Source organism: Phaethon aethereus (assembly GCF_964289735.1).
Source record: "Phaethon aethereus genome assembly, chromosome: 13".
NCBI lineage: Eukaryota > Metazoa > Chordata > Aves > Phaethontiformes > Phaethontidae > Phaethon > Phaethon aethereus.
Window position 1 is genome coordinate 859,908 of NC_138589.1, and position 15,690 is coordinate 875,597.

The 15,690-nt window shown below is 60.9% G+C and overlaps 1 protein-coding gene across 1 annotated transcript; it reads left to right on the plus strand.

Moving 5' to 3' along the window:
• Positions 1-1,091: 1,091 nt before the first annotated feature.
• SLC9A5 (solute carrier family 9 member A5) lies at positions 1,092-7,918 on the plus strand (the record flags this gene model as incomplete). The annotated part of the gene is made up of 16 exons (XM_082005616.1): positions 1,092-1,131; positions 1,415-1,717; positions 2,378-2,541; positions 2,804-2,882; positions 3,148-3,325; positions 3,460-3,680; positions 3,855-4,057; positions 4,595-4,684; positions 4,816-4,886; positions 5,222-5,351; positions 5,544-5,632; positions 5,785-5,911; positions 6,041-6,211; positions 6,775-6,844; positions 7,026-7,157; positions 7,452-7,918. The coding sequence occupies 16 exons, from the start codon at positions 1,092-1,094 to the stop codon at positions 7,916-7,918; spliced, it is 2,535 nt and encodes an 844-aa protein (XP_081861742.1).
• Between the last annotated feature and the right edge of the window lie 7,772 nt (positions 7,919-15,690).

The window sequence follows — 15,690 nt, forward strand, 5'->3', positions numbered from 1 at the left end:
CTGGCGTGGGGCGAAGGGGGCTCTGCCGTGGCTTCTGCGGTCCTTTTAAAGCAGGAATTTGTTCCTGGGCTCCTCTCCAGATCTACGCCCCTGGGCTAGGCAGACCTGCGGTCTGCCCTTGAGGGGGGGTCCCAAGGAGGGGAGAAGCCAAGTGAACTAGGGATGATGTGTGACCACAGCACGAGCAATGGGCACCTTTACTGCAGCTAAAAGGCTTTAGGGACTGGGTTTTGGCTCGGCAGCGGGGCTGGGCTTGCAGCCAAGGGATGGCTCGGAGGCTACCCTGATGTCCCTCGGACCCGCTGGGTGCTCAAGGACAGGGGTGGCTCTGGAAGCGCCTGGAGGAACCCGCTCCCCAGGAGAAGGTTCCTTCGTCTGACGGCCAGGTCACGCCGCAGAGCTGGGCCGGACGGTCACGAGCGATGGCAGAGCTCAACGCTGGCGGGGGAGGCAAAACCGCCGCGACCCTCGACAGCCTTTCCCCAAGCGCTGCCCTTTTTTGCGGGGGGGGGGGAGCAAAAATACAGCACCCTACGCCGGGGAGGAGAGATCCGCAGGGATGGGGAAGTTGCCCACCTGGAAGCTGGAGTGATTTGGGATTACACAGGACGCCCTGGCCTTGGGCACAAGGCTGCCTGGAGGAGCGAGTCCCCCGTGCCGGCTGGCGTGACGTCCCGCTGGCTTGTGCCCGAGCCGCAGGCTCGTCGCCACGCTGCTGATGGATGGATACCGGGGCATACGCTGCTTGCTTCTAAAATAACGCATCCCGTTTTGCACGGCAGTTTAAGATTTATTACGATTTAAGGTTTATTCTCGCGTAGAAAAAACTGGTTATTCAAAGCGTCTCTAAATCTGCAGCTCCCGTGTGTCTGGTTTTTTTTGCACGCGGGCAGGTTAGCCGGCGCTGAGGAAGGTTGTGCTCTGGCACGGAGGCCAGCGGTTCGCGTGCCGCTCCGTCTGCTTGCTCAGACGGCTGCAAACGAGGTCGCGCCGTCACCAGGGTTGAGCGTCCTCGTCTCTGAGCGGGGTATCGTGTCCCGGTGAACCGGGATGCCTTGGCTCGAGCAGCGGCCGCCTTTGCTTGTGACGCTATGAACGTGCTCGCTGGCTGCTTTTATCCTTTAAGTGCAGGTACCAGAAGCCAAGAAAAGCAAAATGCCCGGCTGCTTGGCTTATTAGACAGTGGCTGGGGAGGAGAGGGAGATCCCAAAGAGTTGGGGACCTAGAACCCTGGGCTGGGAGCTAGCTGGAAGGTCTTCTGCGCAAACATGGCCACGAAGCAGCCTTAAGTGCTCCCTTGTCCACCCCGGGGTCCATCGTGCATCAGCCAGCTCTTCCGTGGGGCTTGTGGATCCGGGGTGCTCTGTCCCTGTGCCCGTTTGGCTGATGCTCGCGTTCTTCCTGTTCCTTCCAGTTTTCCACTTGTCAAGGAAGGTGACGTCCATCGTCCCGGAGAGCTGCCTCCTCATCCTGCTGGGGCTGGGCCTGGGGGGCATCGTCTTGGCCGTGGCGAAGAAAGCCGAGTACCAGCTGGAGCCCAACATGTTCTTCCTCTTCCTCCTGCCCCCCATCGTCCTAGACTCGGGCTACTTCATGCCCAGCCGGCTGTTCTTCGACAACATCGGTGCCATCCTCACCTACGCGGTGGTGGGCACGCTCTGGAACTCCTTCACCACCGGTGCTGCGCTCTGGGGGCTGCACCAGGCCGGGCTCATGGGTGGGTGCACAGGGCTGCCCAGCTTGGACCCCATCCCCGCAAGGCGGGTCGGAGGGTGCAATGCACCCCCAAAACTCAGAGCCTGCTGCCCGGCCCTGCCGTGGATTCCCAGGAACTCTAGCAGGAGCCGGGTCCTGGCATCCTGAGAACGGTGCTCTGGCAGGACCGTCAAGCACGCAGGACAAACGGGCCCTGCTCGGCGCTGGGCTGACTCATGTCTTTGCTATTTTTGTCGCTGACCTTGGCGAGCTTTGCTGGCTCGCTGCCGTCTTCCCCGTCCCCGGCTGGAGCCGCTGGCCCTGGCTGGCCTGGGCTGTGTTTTGAGCTCTCCTGAGCCCCGAGGAACCACTTGATGCCTGGAGCTGAGGTGGGGCTGCCGAGCCTCCTTCGGTCCATACCCGCCAGAGGGGCAGCGACGCACCTGGGTGCCGAGGGGGACATCCAAGCCCTCATGTCGGACCAAGGACGTGCTGAGCCCCACTTCGCCGGGGGGACCCCGGAGGTCTGGGAGCACTCCCGGGCTCCGACCGCTGCACTCCGGGTTGGGATGCTGCAGAGCCAAGTCCCCGGGAGCAGATGAGGGGACAGGCTTGTTTCAGCCCGGTGAGAGGGGCTCTGGGGCAGACGGTCTGCCTGAGCTTGGTCCTTCTGTCCTAGCAGATCCAGGCGTCGAAGCTGGGCTGATGGATTTCCTGCTCTTCGGCAGCCTCATCTCAGCTGTGGACCCCGTGGCAGTGCTGGCTGTCTTTGAAGAGGTCCATGTGAATGAGACCCTCTTCATCATCGTGTTTGGCGAGTCCCTCCTGAACGATGCTGTCACTGTGGTGAGTTGGAGCTTGGGGGTCTCTAAACTGGAGCCTGACGCGGGCCAGGGCCAGGATGGGCAGAGGATGCAGGTGACATCCCCGAGCTGGGGGCAGACCCATGCCATGCTCTCTGGGTCCACTATCCTGGCCGTGGGCGCCTTTGCCTGCAGATTTGGGGCAGGAGATGCCTCTTCCGCAGGGTCCGTCCTGCCCGCAGGTGCTGCCCCTCTTGAGGCAGGGCGATACCCTGCCTCCCCCAAGGGATTTCCCTTGCCTGCAGGTGCTGTACAAGGTCTTCAACTCTTTTGTGGAGCTGGGCCCCGCACACATCCACGCCACGGACTACGTGAAGGGGGTAGGTGAGTATGTGCCCCACCAGACCCTCTGACCCTTCCTCCGGGCTGGCAGCGCGGGGGGTGGGCACGGGTGCTGCCGTTCTGTGGGACGGGCACCGAGCGCCGCAGCTCTGTCGTCTCCGTCCCAGCGGCCGCACGCTGGCCGTCAGCATGACAAGCTTTGGGCGGGGACCCAGGTGGGAGCACGGGGCTCGGCCAGCCTAGCGTGGCACGGCCATGGGGCACGGGAGCCGGCTTCGCTTGCGGACGAGTCTTCTCCCTCCACCAGCCTCCTTCTTCCTGGTGAGCCTCGGGGGCACGGCTGTGGGGCTGCTCTTTGCCTTCCTCCTGGCCCTGATCACGCGGTTCACCAAGCGCGTGCGCATCATCGAGCCGCTCTTCGTCTTCCTCCTGGCCTACGTCGCGTACCTTGCTGCCGAGATGGTCTCGCTCTCCTCCATCCTGGCGTGGGTACCGGGGTGTCCCCTGGGGGAGGGGGTCCAGGAAATCAGGGGTGCAGTGCTGGGCGGCAAGAGGCGGCGAGCAGACCCGCTCTTCGTCCTGCCGTAGGGTCATGCCGACTCCTTCTGCCCCTCTGCAGAGTCACCTTCTGTGGCATCTGCTGCAAGAAGTACGTGGAAGCCAACATCTCCCAAAAATCCCGCACCACGGTCAAGTACACCATGAAGACGCTGGCCAGCAGCTCAGAGACCATCATCTTCATGTTTCTGGGCATCTCGGCTGTGGACACCTCCAAGTGGGCATGGGACACGGCGCTGGTGCTGGGCACCCTGTTCTTTATCCTGCTCTTCAGAGCTGTGGGTCAGTCTGCCCTGCTGTGCTTCTGGCCAGCGGCGCCCAGCCCTTTTCATGCCAGAAAGCGGCACCCCCCAAGAAGGGCCGGGGCAGGAGGCTTCTGCCTGGGGTTTTGCCCCATCTCCAGGAGCAGGCGGGGCTCTGCCAGCCTCTGAGGCTCCCCTTCCCCTTCTTCCCCAGGCGTTGTCCTCCAGACCTGCGTGCTCAACCGCTTCCGCCTCATCCCCTTGGACAGGATCGACCAGGTGGTCATGTCATATGGTGGCCTCCGCGGGGCCGTGGCCTTCGCCCTGGTCATCCTGCTGGACAGGGCAAAGGTGAAAGCCAAGGACTACTTCGTGGCAACGACCATCGTGGTGGTGTTCTTCACCGTCATTGTGCAGGTGAGGATGGGCACCGTGCCCTCCTCCGGTGCTGGCCAGAGCTCGCCCAGGGGGCCAGGACACATGCTCGGGGCAAGTACCACTTTTCAAGCCATTTTTGGTCCTCGGTGCTTCCTGGCACCCCGTCCATCACCAGGCCGGCGCACAGGACCGCTGTGGCGGCTGTCGCGACGGCAGGGCCATGGCCCGTGCTGCTTCCCGGTCGGCTTCTCGCTCTGGGACTCGCTCGACGAGCAGCCGACGGCGTGCGCCGGGCCGGGCCGTTCTCCATACAAAGCTGCTGGGCTTGGGGTTCCTGCGCCCCAGGACGGGACGCGAGCCTTGGGGAGGGGACCGGAGGGGTATGACGTGCTTGCTGCCCGGCGGGGCACGGGACTGTCACCCAGGTCGCGGGCGCAGGGCGTTGGGTTGGTAGGGACGCGCGCGGCCGGCAAAGCTGTTGTCCCCGGTCACTTCGTGCCGCTTCTGCTCCCCGTGCCCCAGCCACGCACCCTCTCACCCCCCCAGTCTTTCCCTTGCCTTCTCCTGCCGTTCCAGGGCCTCACCATTAAACCCCTGGTGACGTGGCTGAAGGTGAAACGCAGCGACCACCACAAGCCCACGCTGAACGAGGAGCTGCACGAGCACGTAGGTGCTGGCGCCGGAGGCTGCCCGGCTCCCCGCGCCGCTGGCACTGGGCGAGGGCGATGCCTGGCCTCGGCACCCCCGGGGGCACCCGCAGCCTTGCCGCCGCTCTCACCCTCTTCTCCTTGCTCAAGGCCTTCGACCACATCCTGGCAGCGGTGGAGGACATCGTGGGGCACCACGGCTACCATTACTGGCGGGACAAGTGAGTGTCTCGGCCGACATCCTCCGCCGGCCATCAGGTGGATGGGGGATGCGTGCCAGCCGCGGGGCCATCGCAGGGTCCCCGCCGGAGGACACCCCTGCTGTAGGCAGCAGCCCCAGAAAGGCTGTATGTCTGTCTGTCTGTCAGTCCGTTTGGAAGGGGACCCTCTGGGGTGGGGACGAAGGGTCAGCGTGTCCCCTCTCCTCCTGCCCTCCCTGCCAGCGTGTCCCTGGGTGTGATGTGCTGTGGACGCTCTCAGCCTTGCGTGGGCAGGGGGTCCCTGGCCGTGGCACAACGTGGGAGCGAAACCGCCCCGTGTCTTCCTCCCGTGGCAGGTGGGAACAGTTTGACAAGAAGTACCTGAGCCAGCTCCTGATGCGGAAATCCGCCTACAGGCTGCGGGACGAGATCTGGGACGTGTACTACAAGCTGAACATCCGTGATGCCATCAGCTTCGTCGACCAGGTCAGGGCACGGGGCGCAGGGGCTGGGAGGCGGGGTGGCCCCAACGGGAGCTGGCTGGGCTGGGGCGGTGGCCCGCCCCACACGTGGCCACGCCGTGTGCCCCTCTGGCCGGGCAGCGGGACCCCCCGGCCCGCCCCAGCCCAGCTGGGCTCCTCGCTGCCCCGATGCCAGCCTTGCCCTCCCACCTCCCAGGGTGGCCACGTGCTCTCGGCTGCCAAGCTGGCGCTGCCCTCCATGCCCAGCCGCACGTCCATGTCGGAGTCATCGGTCACAAACCTCCTGTGAGTACGAGCATCCCCCCGAGCCCCCGGGGTGAACCTCGCTGGGACCCCCGCAGCCACTCTCTTCCCCGGGGGGTGGGTTGTGGCAGGGCCGGCGGGGGGGCTGGCAGGACGCGGGCACAGAGCCCAGCATCTCCACCTCCCCTCCCCAGGAGGGAGAGCGGGAGCGGCGCGTGCCTGGACCTGCAGGTGATCGACACGGTGCGGAGCCGCCGGGACAAGGAGGATGCCGCCATGCACCACGTGCTGCGAGGGAGCCTCTACAAGCCCCGCCGGCGGGTGAGCGCTCCCCGGCCGCGGCGTGCGGCTGACCCCGAGGGTAGCGGCACCCGCAAGAGGAGGAGAGATGGAGGATGCTCCGTGGGGCCAGCTGCTCACCCTGTGTCTCTTTGCCTCTCCCTCGGCCAGTACAAGGCCAGCTACAGCCGTCACTTCATCTCTCCAGATAAACAAGAGCGCCAAGATAAAGAAATCTTCCGGCAGAACATGAAGAGGCGGCTGGAGACCTTCAAGTCCACAAAGCACAACGTCTGCTCCTCCAAGAGCAAGGCCAGGCTGAAGGAAAAGGGCAGGAAAAAGGCAAGCGCTCCCCAAACGCCCGCTCCCTTCCTGTGGAGGACGTGGAGGTCCTTCGGGGTGTCGGTGAGGTGCTGCAGGGCATCGGCAGCTCCAGAGCCAACGGGGAGAGCGGCTCATCTCCTCTCAGTCCCGCGTGTGCTGCACGTGAGCACACGGGTGACGCATCTCCACGCGTCTCCACCGCGCCAGCACTGCCGTGGGGTGGCTGGTCCCCGGGCAAAGCACTCCCAAGCCCTGGAGGAGCCCCACGTTTGTCTTCCAAGAGCGCTCAGCATAAAGTAGCCTGATAGCTGGTGCGGATCCAGGCTGAGAAGTGTGGTGCCGCGCCTGAAATTGAACCTTAGCCTCTCAGTTGGAGGCTTTTGAAGCCATTGCAGCTGAGCTGTTTGTTGTAGGGCCACGAAGATGCAGCATCTAAGGACTAGGAACCGCTGACTGCCAGCTGCCATCTCGCCGGGGTGGGAATCTGTGTCCCTGGGGCTACCTTGGCTGGGGGGGGGCACCTGGGTTGAGGTTAGGGGTTTGCACGGGGCAGGTCCCAGCCGGTCCCTCTTCCTTCGCAGAAGAACATCTCTCTGACCAGCGACGCACCCAATGGGAAGATGCACAGAAACCTTCCCTGGCCGGAGGCTGGTGAGGCTGGTGGCAGGCGAGGCTTGCAGGTCCTGGCAAGGGGACCTGGTGGGGTGGGATGGAGCAGCCCACTGTGCCAGCACCCAGGGTTGCGCTAGCACCAAGTCCTTCTCCCACGGGGGCAGTCCTTCCCCCACAGGGTGCCCCATCTTCCAAACCAATTCCCTCCATCTGGCTGCAGCTCCTGTCCTGGTGATGGTCAGCTCGGAGGAGGAGGAGAGCGATAGCTCAGAGACGGAGAGAGAGGATGACGAAGGGATTGTGTTCGTCGCTCGAGCCACTGATGAGGTCCTGCAGGGAAAGACAATTCCTGGTAGGCACCGATGCTCCCCACACCAGGGCAACTGCTGTTGGGTAGCTTGTCCTTCCTCCACCTGGGGAGCAAAGTTGCCTTGGCCTGGGCAAAACCAAAGGCAGCGGAGCCTAATTGGGAAAAGCACTTTTCTCTGTGGCTCTGGAGGCATGGCAGAGCCTCCCTGGTGGCTCCTGCATCCCTGGGCCAGCTGGCCACTCGGCAGTGGTTGGTTCTGCAATGTTTGTGGGGCCCAGGGAGAGAGCAAGAGCTGTGCAAGATCCCTCTCACTGTCCCTCCTTCTGCACCCCCCAGGCAGCCTGGACGTCTGCCCCAGCCCCTGCATCATCCCGCCGTCACCCACCTTGGCAGAGAAGGAGCTGCCGTGGAAAGGAGACCAGGCTGATCTGGCTGTTTACGTCTCCTCGGAGACCACTAAAATCGTGCCGGTGGATATGCAGAAGGCGTGGAACCAAAGCATCTCCTCCCTGGAGAGCATCGCTTCCCCCCCAGGCATCGAGAGCGGACCTCAGCACAGGAGATTCGCCTGCCCCGTGCTGGAGGAGCACCCCCAGTCTGCGAGCCGGGCGATGCCGGAGCAGAGCTCCTGCTTCCAGTTCCCCAGCCATGTCTCTAGGAGTGGCAGGTCGCAGAGTGACAGCAGCCCAGAGGGTGCTGAGCAGCAGGAGCTGCAGCCTTTGATGGCCACGGAGGAGCAGGGCAAGATGCCGCCCGCTGCGGAGCCCAAGTGGCTGGTGTTCAACAGAGCGAGCCACCTCTGAGGCAGACTGCGGGTGGGGAAGGGGCCGGGGGCTGCGGACGGGTTGTGACCCGCTGACCGCTCTGCTGTCTTGCGTTGTAAAGATTGTGTGTGTCTCCATAAACTCCAGGAGTGGCAGGAGAGCCCCGTACTCCTGCCGGAGCTGCACTCCAGCGTGGGCTTTGACCATGCACCTACCAATGCAAAACTGCTTGATAATTGGGCTTTTGTGCTGCAACAGCAGGTACCATCCACCCAGGGAGGCACAGACCCCAAACCTCATTCTTCCTCCTGGTCCCTACGCATCTCCGCAGCCGAGAGGCCAGAGATGTTCCTCCCAGGGCTGGGATCCCAACTGGACTCAATCCCATCGTGGCTGTGCTGCGCTGAGGTGTGTGGGTGCTGGCCGTGGCTGCTCGTGGGGTGTAGAAGCATGAGCTGATCTCCAGCCTGTGAGCAGGAGACCTCTGAGGAGAAGGCTGGGAGCGGTGGCCGATGCATGAGAGCCCATCCACACCCAACAGCCAAGCCATCGGCTTCAAGGTGGCGACAGTGCTGGTTCCTCACAGCATGCGTGGAGCTCAGCCAGGAGGCCAGAGGTGGGCTCCTTGCCACAGCAGCTCTGTGTTCCCCGGGTTATGGAGGTAACACAGAGTCAAGGCCGTGACCTTCTCAGGACTGGGAGCAGTACTCCTGGGGTTTGGCTCCACCAGGAGCCGGACCAGTGAACCTGTATGCACAGGGACTCCTCTAGCAGCCAACCTGCTGGGCCAGCCCCACGCCTGTTGTCTGGATGTGTTCCCAATAGCCGCGGTCTTCAGCTGTGCCCTGCACAGCATCCTTGGCATTCATCCTGCCCACATCCCAATCCCTCTAGCTGCCCGGGGCCCATCAGCGGGGAGGGCTGGTCATGGTGCAAGACATGGAGCGAGCAGCAGGTATGAACGTACATCAGGAACAGGAGTGACGGGCAAGAACTGAGTGCATCTTCAAAGGTCTGTCCCCACCACCTGCCTCCCAGCCACCTCCGGTCCCTCCTGAGAGGGTGGTGGGACCTGGTGGCAATGGCCCACACTAAATTATTCCTGGTGTGACCCCAAGGGCCAAGAATTGCTCCCCAAGAACTGCTCAGCGTGCAAAAGCTCAGCGTGGCAGCTGGGCACCGGCAGCGCGGGAGGGTTGGGGATGTCCTCTTGGGGAAGAGTGGGGACTTGGACTGTTAATGCCCCAAAGCGGGTAAATAACTGCCTGTTCCAGCTGGAACACGCTGGAAGCCGGTTCGCCACGCGCCAAGACAGCAGGCGTCAAGGGGACATGTAGATGCACTGGGCGAGTGAGCCCAGCGTGGGGCAAGCCAGCTGGCAGGACCTCCTGGTACTGTTGGCAAGGCTCAGCAAAGACCGTTCTGCTCTGTACCTGTCTCACCAGATGAGCATGAGGTTTTTAAAAGGTTTTTATATAGTTTTGCATTTCTGGTATGCCTTATTCTGGTTTTGATTTCTGATACCGGGCTGTACTAAATCTCTAGCAGGGTCAGTGTTTTCTGTTGCCGCGGGCACCACAAATGACTCAAGACTTGATATCTTATTTGCAAGAATATTGTTTTAATGTGAAAATATATGCAGAGTATTTTGTAATGTTCAATAAATTGGAGTTGGAGCCGGCGTCGCGGTCTGGTCTCTCTGCTGTCTGGGGGCCTCGGCGCATCCCGGTTCCTGCAGCTCCCGGTGTGGTTGTCCCTCGCGGGCACCGCGTCCCTGTGCCCCTCTGCTCTTCTCCACCCGAGGCCACAGCTCCCCTCTCAGACTTGACATGCCTAACTGCGTTTCCTAGTTTCAATAATGTTTGCGGAAAATGTGAAATTCTTTCCGAAGAGAAGCGCGCCTGCGGCTGTCATTATGGCAGCGCCTCAGGGAGCAGGCAGCTGGGCCCTTGCTGCCCCGTGTCGTGGCTGCCTGCGCAGCAGCAGAGTGCTGGGAGCCCGGATCTTCCCATGTCCATGCTGTGTCTCCCTCTGCCAAAAATATGGTTCAAATGGGTCCGTTTCAGGGGATTCTGGATCACAGGAACCTCCCCCTGGGTCGGTGTTGGCTGGCTTTGCTCTTCCCTTGATCTGTTGGCTCCACTTCAGGAGCGTAAACATGGTTTACTCGATTCACAAGAGCAATGTTTGGCTTGTATTCCACCTGGCAGCTACCATCACCTCCAGGTCTTTTTTGGCAGGGTCCCCATACAGCTCCTAGCCCCGAAAGCTTTGCGTTGGTCCCTCTGGAAGCTCTTGATTCTCCAAACGTTTCCCATCTACCTCACCGACCAGAGACGCTGGCCAAGCCGTGCTCTGCGTGCCGGACCTCGGTGCTGGCGTTCCCCGAGGACACGATCGCCTTGGCCGTGCACCAGGTTGCGCAGGCCAGGTTGTTCTCCTGGAAGTGGTGGGTCTGCGACATTCGGGTCCTCAGAGGAGGAAAAGCAGAGGTCTCAGTTTTGGGAAACGCTGGGGCTGGTTGCTGCTGTCTCACAGGGTTATCTGAGCCTCCTGTGTCTGCAGGCTCTCCATGCCACCAGCCAGCAACTGCTGAGCTTGGAGCCCCCTCTTCCCACCCTTGACCCCAGCCATGGTGTGACCAGGGATGGTGGCTCCTACTACACCCTTCCCCACAGGGTTTTATCGGGTTTTATTCTCATGTTCCACTCTCTGTGTTTCACTTTACAGGGAGAGATGCCTGCACAGGACGGCTCCGCTCCTTCCAGCATAGCCCAGAGCCGTCTCTTTCAGCCTAAAAATACTGAAGTGCTTCAGTGGAAAAACACAAGAACTGGGCCAAACCACAAACACATGTGCCCAAACCTCTGCTTCTCCAGGACAGAGTAAAGCATAACTGAAGGAGCTGCTCATCAGGCTGTAACCCAGAACATACAATTCTCTGACTGTTACTATAAAGCAACCCCATCCCAGAGCTGCCTGACACCATCATTTTGCACGCAGGCGTCTCCTTAGAGAGACGTTAAACCTGCACATTTTTACCTGCAGTGATTTATGTTCTCTGATGCTCAGTTCTCTTCTGTGGTGCAGAAGAACATGTGAAGTCAGCAGAAGATGTAAGGCAGCTCTGGTAACAGGGGCATCAGCTGGATCGAAGAGCCAAGCTGTGTGCGACGGATCGGTGTTGGCCATCTCCCAGGTTGGCTGAGCAGCGGCATTGCACTTCTTAGCATTGCCTTAAAATCACCACCTTGCCAGTGCATGATGCGTGTCGGAGCATCAGGTAAATTTTAGGCTGCAAAGAGCTCAGGAGGTCTGTGGTCCAACCCTGGCTCCATGCAGGTGGCAAAGCTACAGCAAGTAGCTCACAGCCTTGTCTAGTTGGGCTTGGAAGGTCCCTGAGGATGGAGATGTCGCCCTTGTCCCAGAGCCACACCGTGGCTGCACCACTCTTGTGCAGAATGATTTTGTCCTTGCGCTCCACAAGAATTTCCCCCAGTGCAGCTTGTCCCCGTTGCCTCTTGTCCTTCCAGGCGTGTCTCCAAGGAGAGTTGGGCTCTGGTTTCTCTGTGCCCCCCTGTATGTAGCTCCCCTCTTTGCCTTGTCTTCCTAAAGCTGGTTCTCTCTGATATATATCTCTCTATGTATCTTGTTCTGGGGAGCCTCAAATTGGAGCTAGTACCCGGTTGTGCCTCAGAGGTCTCAAGAGGAGTAATCATTTCCTTAAACCTGCCAGCTTCATGTTCTCCATTGTGGCAAAGGCGCTGTTGACTCACGGGCAACCTTGCGTGATTTTTCATTCTGCTCTATTTCTGGAGCACTCCTGACGCCCTCGTGTGATGTTTTCACGATGGCCTATACAGGCAGAAGCGGTGGGAAGCTAGTGAATGGGAGCCCAGCTCCTCACCTCCCACTTGGTCCCAGCAAGCACAAAGCGTGGCAGAAGCTTTGGCCACGCTCATGTTTTAATGGAGAACAGCGTGAAGGCAAATGCAGGAGAATTTGAGAGGTGTTCAGTCTGATCGTATCTGGTATGCACATTTTGGAGATACATCAGGCTGTTCTTTGCTCTGTCCTGCTCCTATCCCTCTGTCCAGGCATCCGCCTCACCTGGATACGATCAGACTGATCACCTCTCTTGAATTCTCCTCTCTTTGCCTTCCTGCTCTTTGCATGTGAAGCTTTCACTGGAAGCATCCTCTGCCTGTTCATGGAGGGAACAATTCATTTTCACTCTGGGATTACCTCCGGAGGGGTGGATGGCAGCCCTGGCCGTGCTCTGCCCCGCTGCGCTGGCTGGTGAAGTCGTGCAGAAGTTGCTTGGATGGTGGGATGCGAGCTGGCCGGGGCCGTGCAGCGAGCGGCTGGTGACGGAGCCGGGACCAGTCGGCAGCCGGGACGGCTAATGAGGAACAGATTTGCGCTGGGCAGCGGTTCCCATGCTGCGTTCCAGGGCAGAGCGGCCAGGATGGGAGAGCCTTTGTGCTTCGCGTTGCACCCCTCCGGCGCGTGTCAAGCCAGCCCCTCGGCTCGCCCGCGTCTCCTTGCTGTCTGCCGGCAGTGAACGTCCCCAGGCTCCCCGCAGAGCTGGGGACCCTCTCCAGCGGCTGTGCCACCCACCAGGGCTGGCCAGGAGGCTTTCCCCGCACACCGGCTGCAGCGTGGATGGGCTGAGGACAGGCAAGATCAGTTGGGACCTTCAGATCAGCAGGAGCTGGGTGGGGTGATCCACATCCCCTTTCGTGGTTCAGGCTTCGCTGCTTTTGCCTGGAGGAGCAGACGTGGCCGTGGGACTCCCTGCCCTGGAGGACTGTGTGGCCAGGCTGCGGCTCCCGGGGACTCCTGCAGAACAGCCAAGGATGGATGTTGCCATGGTGGGGGCTTTGATTTTACAAGTACCCCAGATCCTAGAGTCGTGATCTTCCCCGCAGCCACCCAGAGCTGTTCCTCACGGCCGTGGAGAAGGCAAAGATCCCTGAAGAAGCCACTTGGGCTCCTCTCACCCTGCCTTCTCCTGGCATCTGCTGCTGCACAGCCAGGCTGCCCCAAAGGTAAATGAAACCTGTGGTGGGTTAACTGGAGAGGGAGGGTGCTGACGATGCTCTGGGGAAGCCAGGGCCACATCAGACCACAGGTTGTCCTGAGCCCGCGGGCAGCCCGTGAAGAAGGGCTCAGAAAGGCCACGGGGTACTCGCAGAGCCCAGACTCTGCGGCAGGTCTGCTGTATTTCTGCTTTCCTCTTCCGCAGTGATGGGGGGCAATCCCTGCCTGTGCACCAGCTTTGCCTCCCAGAGCCCAGCTTAACCCATGCTGTTGAAGTCAGGGAGCCCGTTAAAGCTTGGCTTTGGCTCCTTGGCTGGGGTGAGGCTGGCTTCTGGGCTGCGCGCGCCACCGTGGCCTCGCTGTCTGCGGTCCCCGGCACTTTTGGGGGCTCTGAGTCTCTCCTGGGCAGCTGGATGAATTTATGGGCTCAGAGTTGCCCCGGCACCACATGAGCATCACTCATGCAGGGGTCACCCCGTCCAAAATTTTCAATTTTTGAAACAAAAAAAGGAAAACAACTATGAAGACCAGGAACTATCATGTTTTTGCATACCGTGGTGCGGGGCTGGCTGATGGGAGCCGGCTGGTGAAGGAGCACAAGCTCGTGTTTGCCGGGGCTGAGGGACAGTTGAGCGGGCAGGTTAGCCAGGCTGCTGCCGGGTAGTTAACCGGTAACCTAGGCTCGTCTCCGATCTTTGTTTTCTGCTGCTAGGGAACACAGAGAATAAAGGGGTTTATTTTTTTTTTCCCTTGGCAAAAATAGCTTGTGAAGCAAACAGGAAATTACAGACACTGAAGAGTGCAATAAAGAGTGAAAAAAAAAGTCTAGCAGCTACCTCGCCGTGCTTGGATTTGCCAATAAATCCAGCTCCACGTCGGCTGTCGCTTGACCAAACTGCCCCAAAACCGCTAGAAGTCGGGGTGCCCGCGCCCCCCTCGGCCCCGGGGAGCCAGAGGCCTGTGGCCTCAGCAGGCAGGGGTGTGAGGGGAGCAGGAGGGTGGCGGCCGGAGGGGTTAGGCGGCGGAAGAGGGGTGTGTGTGGGGCTGGGCCCCGGCTGTGCGGGGGTAGGCCCGCCGGCAGCCCCTCACCGGGCCCCGGAAGCAGCGGGGAGGCCGCGCCCGCGCTGCCCAGCGCGGCCGGCAGGTGTCGCCCCGCGCCGAGGCCTCCCCCCGGCCCCGCCCGCCGCTAAGATGGCGGCCGCGCTCCTCGCGGCCTCCCCCGCCGCTGCTGGCCCCCGCCTGAGCTCGGCGAGACGTGCCAAAGGCCCCGCGTTTCCACGAAGGGGTAGTATTAAAGGGGTAAAAAAATTAAACAAATATATGTATGTGTGGTAGTGTTAGGGTCTCTTTCGGTGTGCCGGGGGAGCAGCCGGGGGGGGGGGGTGTGTGTGTGTGTGTATGTGAGCTGCTTCCCTCAGCTTCCCACCGCCCTGCTGATGGCTATCGTGTACAGGCAGCTGCCTGCCCCTGCCTGTTGGAAGACCCCGCTGCACTATTGCGGGTGGCCAGTGGTCTGGGTGAGCCTCCAGCTCACGCTTCTCCTCAGACGCCTTCATCTTGCCCAGCAGCAAACGCAGGCAAGGGGCTGCCTTGTCAGGGGCAGAGTATGACCCGAAACGAAAGCCTTTTTTAAAGGAAAAAAAAAAAATCAAAGAACACGTTTAGACCTATACGGACTCAGTAGAGGTGAGGAGGTTGCTGCCTGGACTCGGAGGGCATGCTGGCTCCAACTGGGCTGCTGAACTCCCTGTGTTTCCAGGGTTATCTGGAGTAGGATACCTGGAGAGGAGATTCCAGGGATAGCTGGAATATTAGTCCCACAGCTCTTGACCCACACGTCCCGCTTACTGCTGAGCTCCTCTGGAGGCACGTGCCCCAGTCTAACAATGGGGCCAGCACGGGTCCTGTATGAATGCTAGAGGGGTCTAAGCCTCCTGGTCCCTTGCCATGGTTGCTCCGTAGCTGACCTTCCTCTGTCTTGATCTGGGAGGAGAGATCCCCCTGCAAGGAGGAAGAGAACGGCCGTGGTGACGGAAGAAGGGCGAGTGAGAGGGAAGCAGAAGAGACCGGTGACAGGAGGCACGGGCCCTCTGCCCTCGCCTGTCTGAAGAGGAAGCTGCTCATCTCCTTCAGGAGACACATTGTTTTTGCTGCTGATGGGATTAAATCACACGATTTCCTGCTGGTGCTCTCCAGCCTGAGTGCCATGGAGAGGAGCTGCCCACCTCGGCTGGCACCATGCTCACACCATGCCCGTCGTGTACTCCTGCCCAGTGCAGGGTCCTCTCCCTCCAACCCGCACTGGGAACAAAGCATCCCTGGTGTAGGACCAGTGATCCACATTGCCCACCTCCTCCAGGAACCCGCTGTGCCCCACCCGCTCTGTGTTCGTGCCTGGCATCCTTGCTGTAGGCATTCCCTGAGGTTCACTCCTCTAATTGCCAGCTACGGATGTCACATGGCAGACTGCTGCTATCCCTGTCAAACCAGCCCTTCCCAGTGGCATCTGTGGAGCCTTCCCATCACCTTCTGTGCTCTGGATCTGCAGTCAGCAGAGCTGGCTCCAGAATCCCCCAGGGAGAAGACCCTGATCCCAAACTGCTGTTTGCCCACTGCAGAATGACTCGACCCTCACCCTGGAGCCTTGTGGAGCTGCTCTGTTGAGACTGAGATAGAGGCACCAGATCTTTGCCCTTTGCTACCAGCTGGGCAAGGCCGGAGTGGGGCAAGGCAGGTCTCTCCTGTACCAGGGGGAACCACCGCTCAGC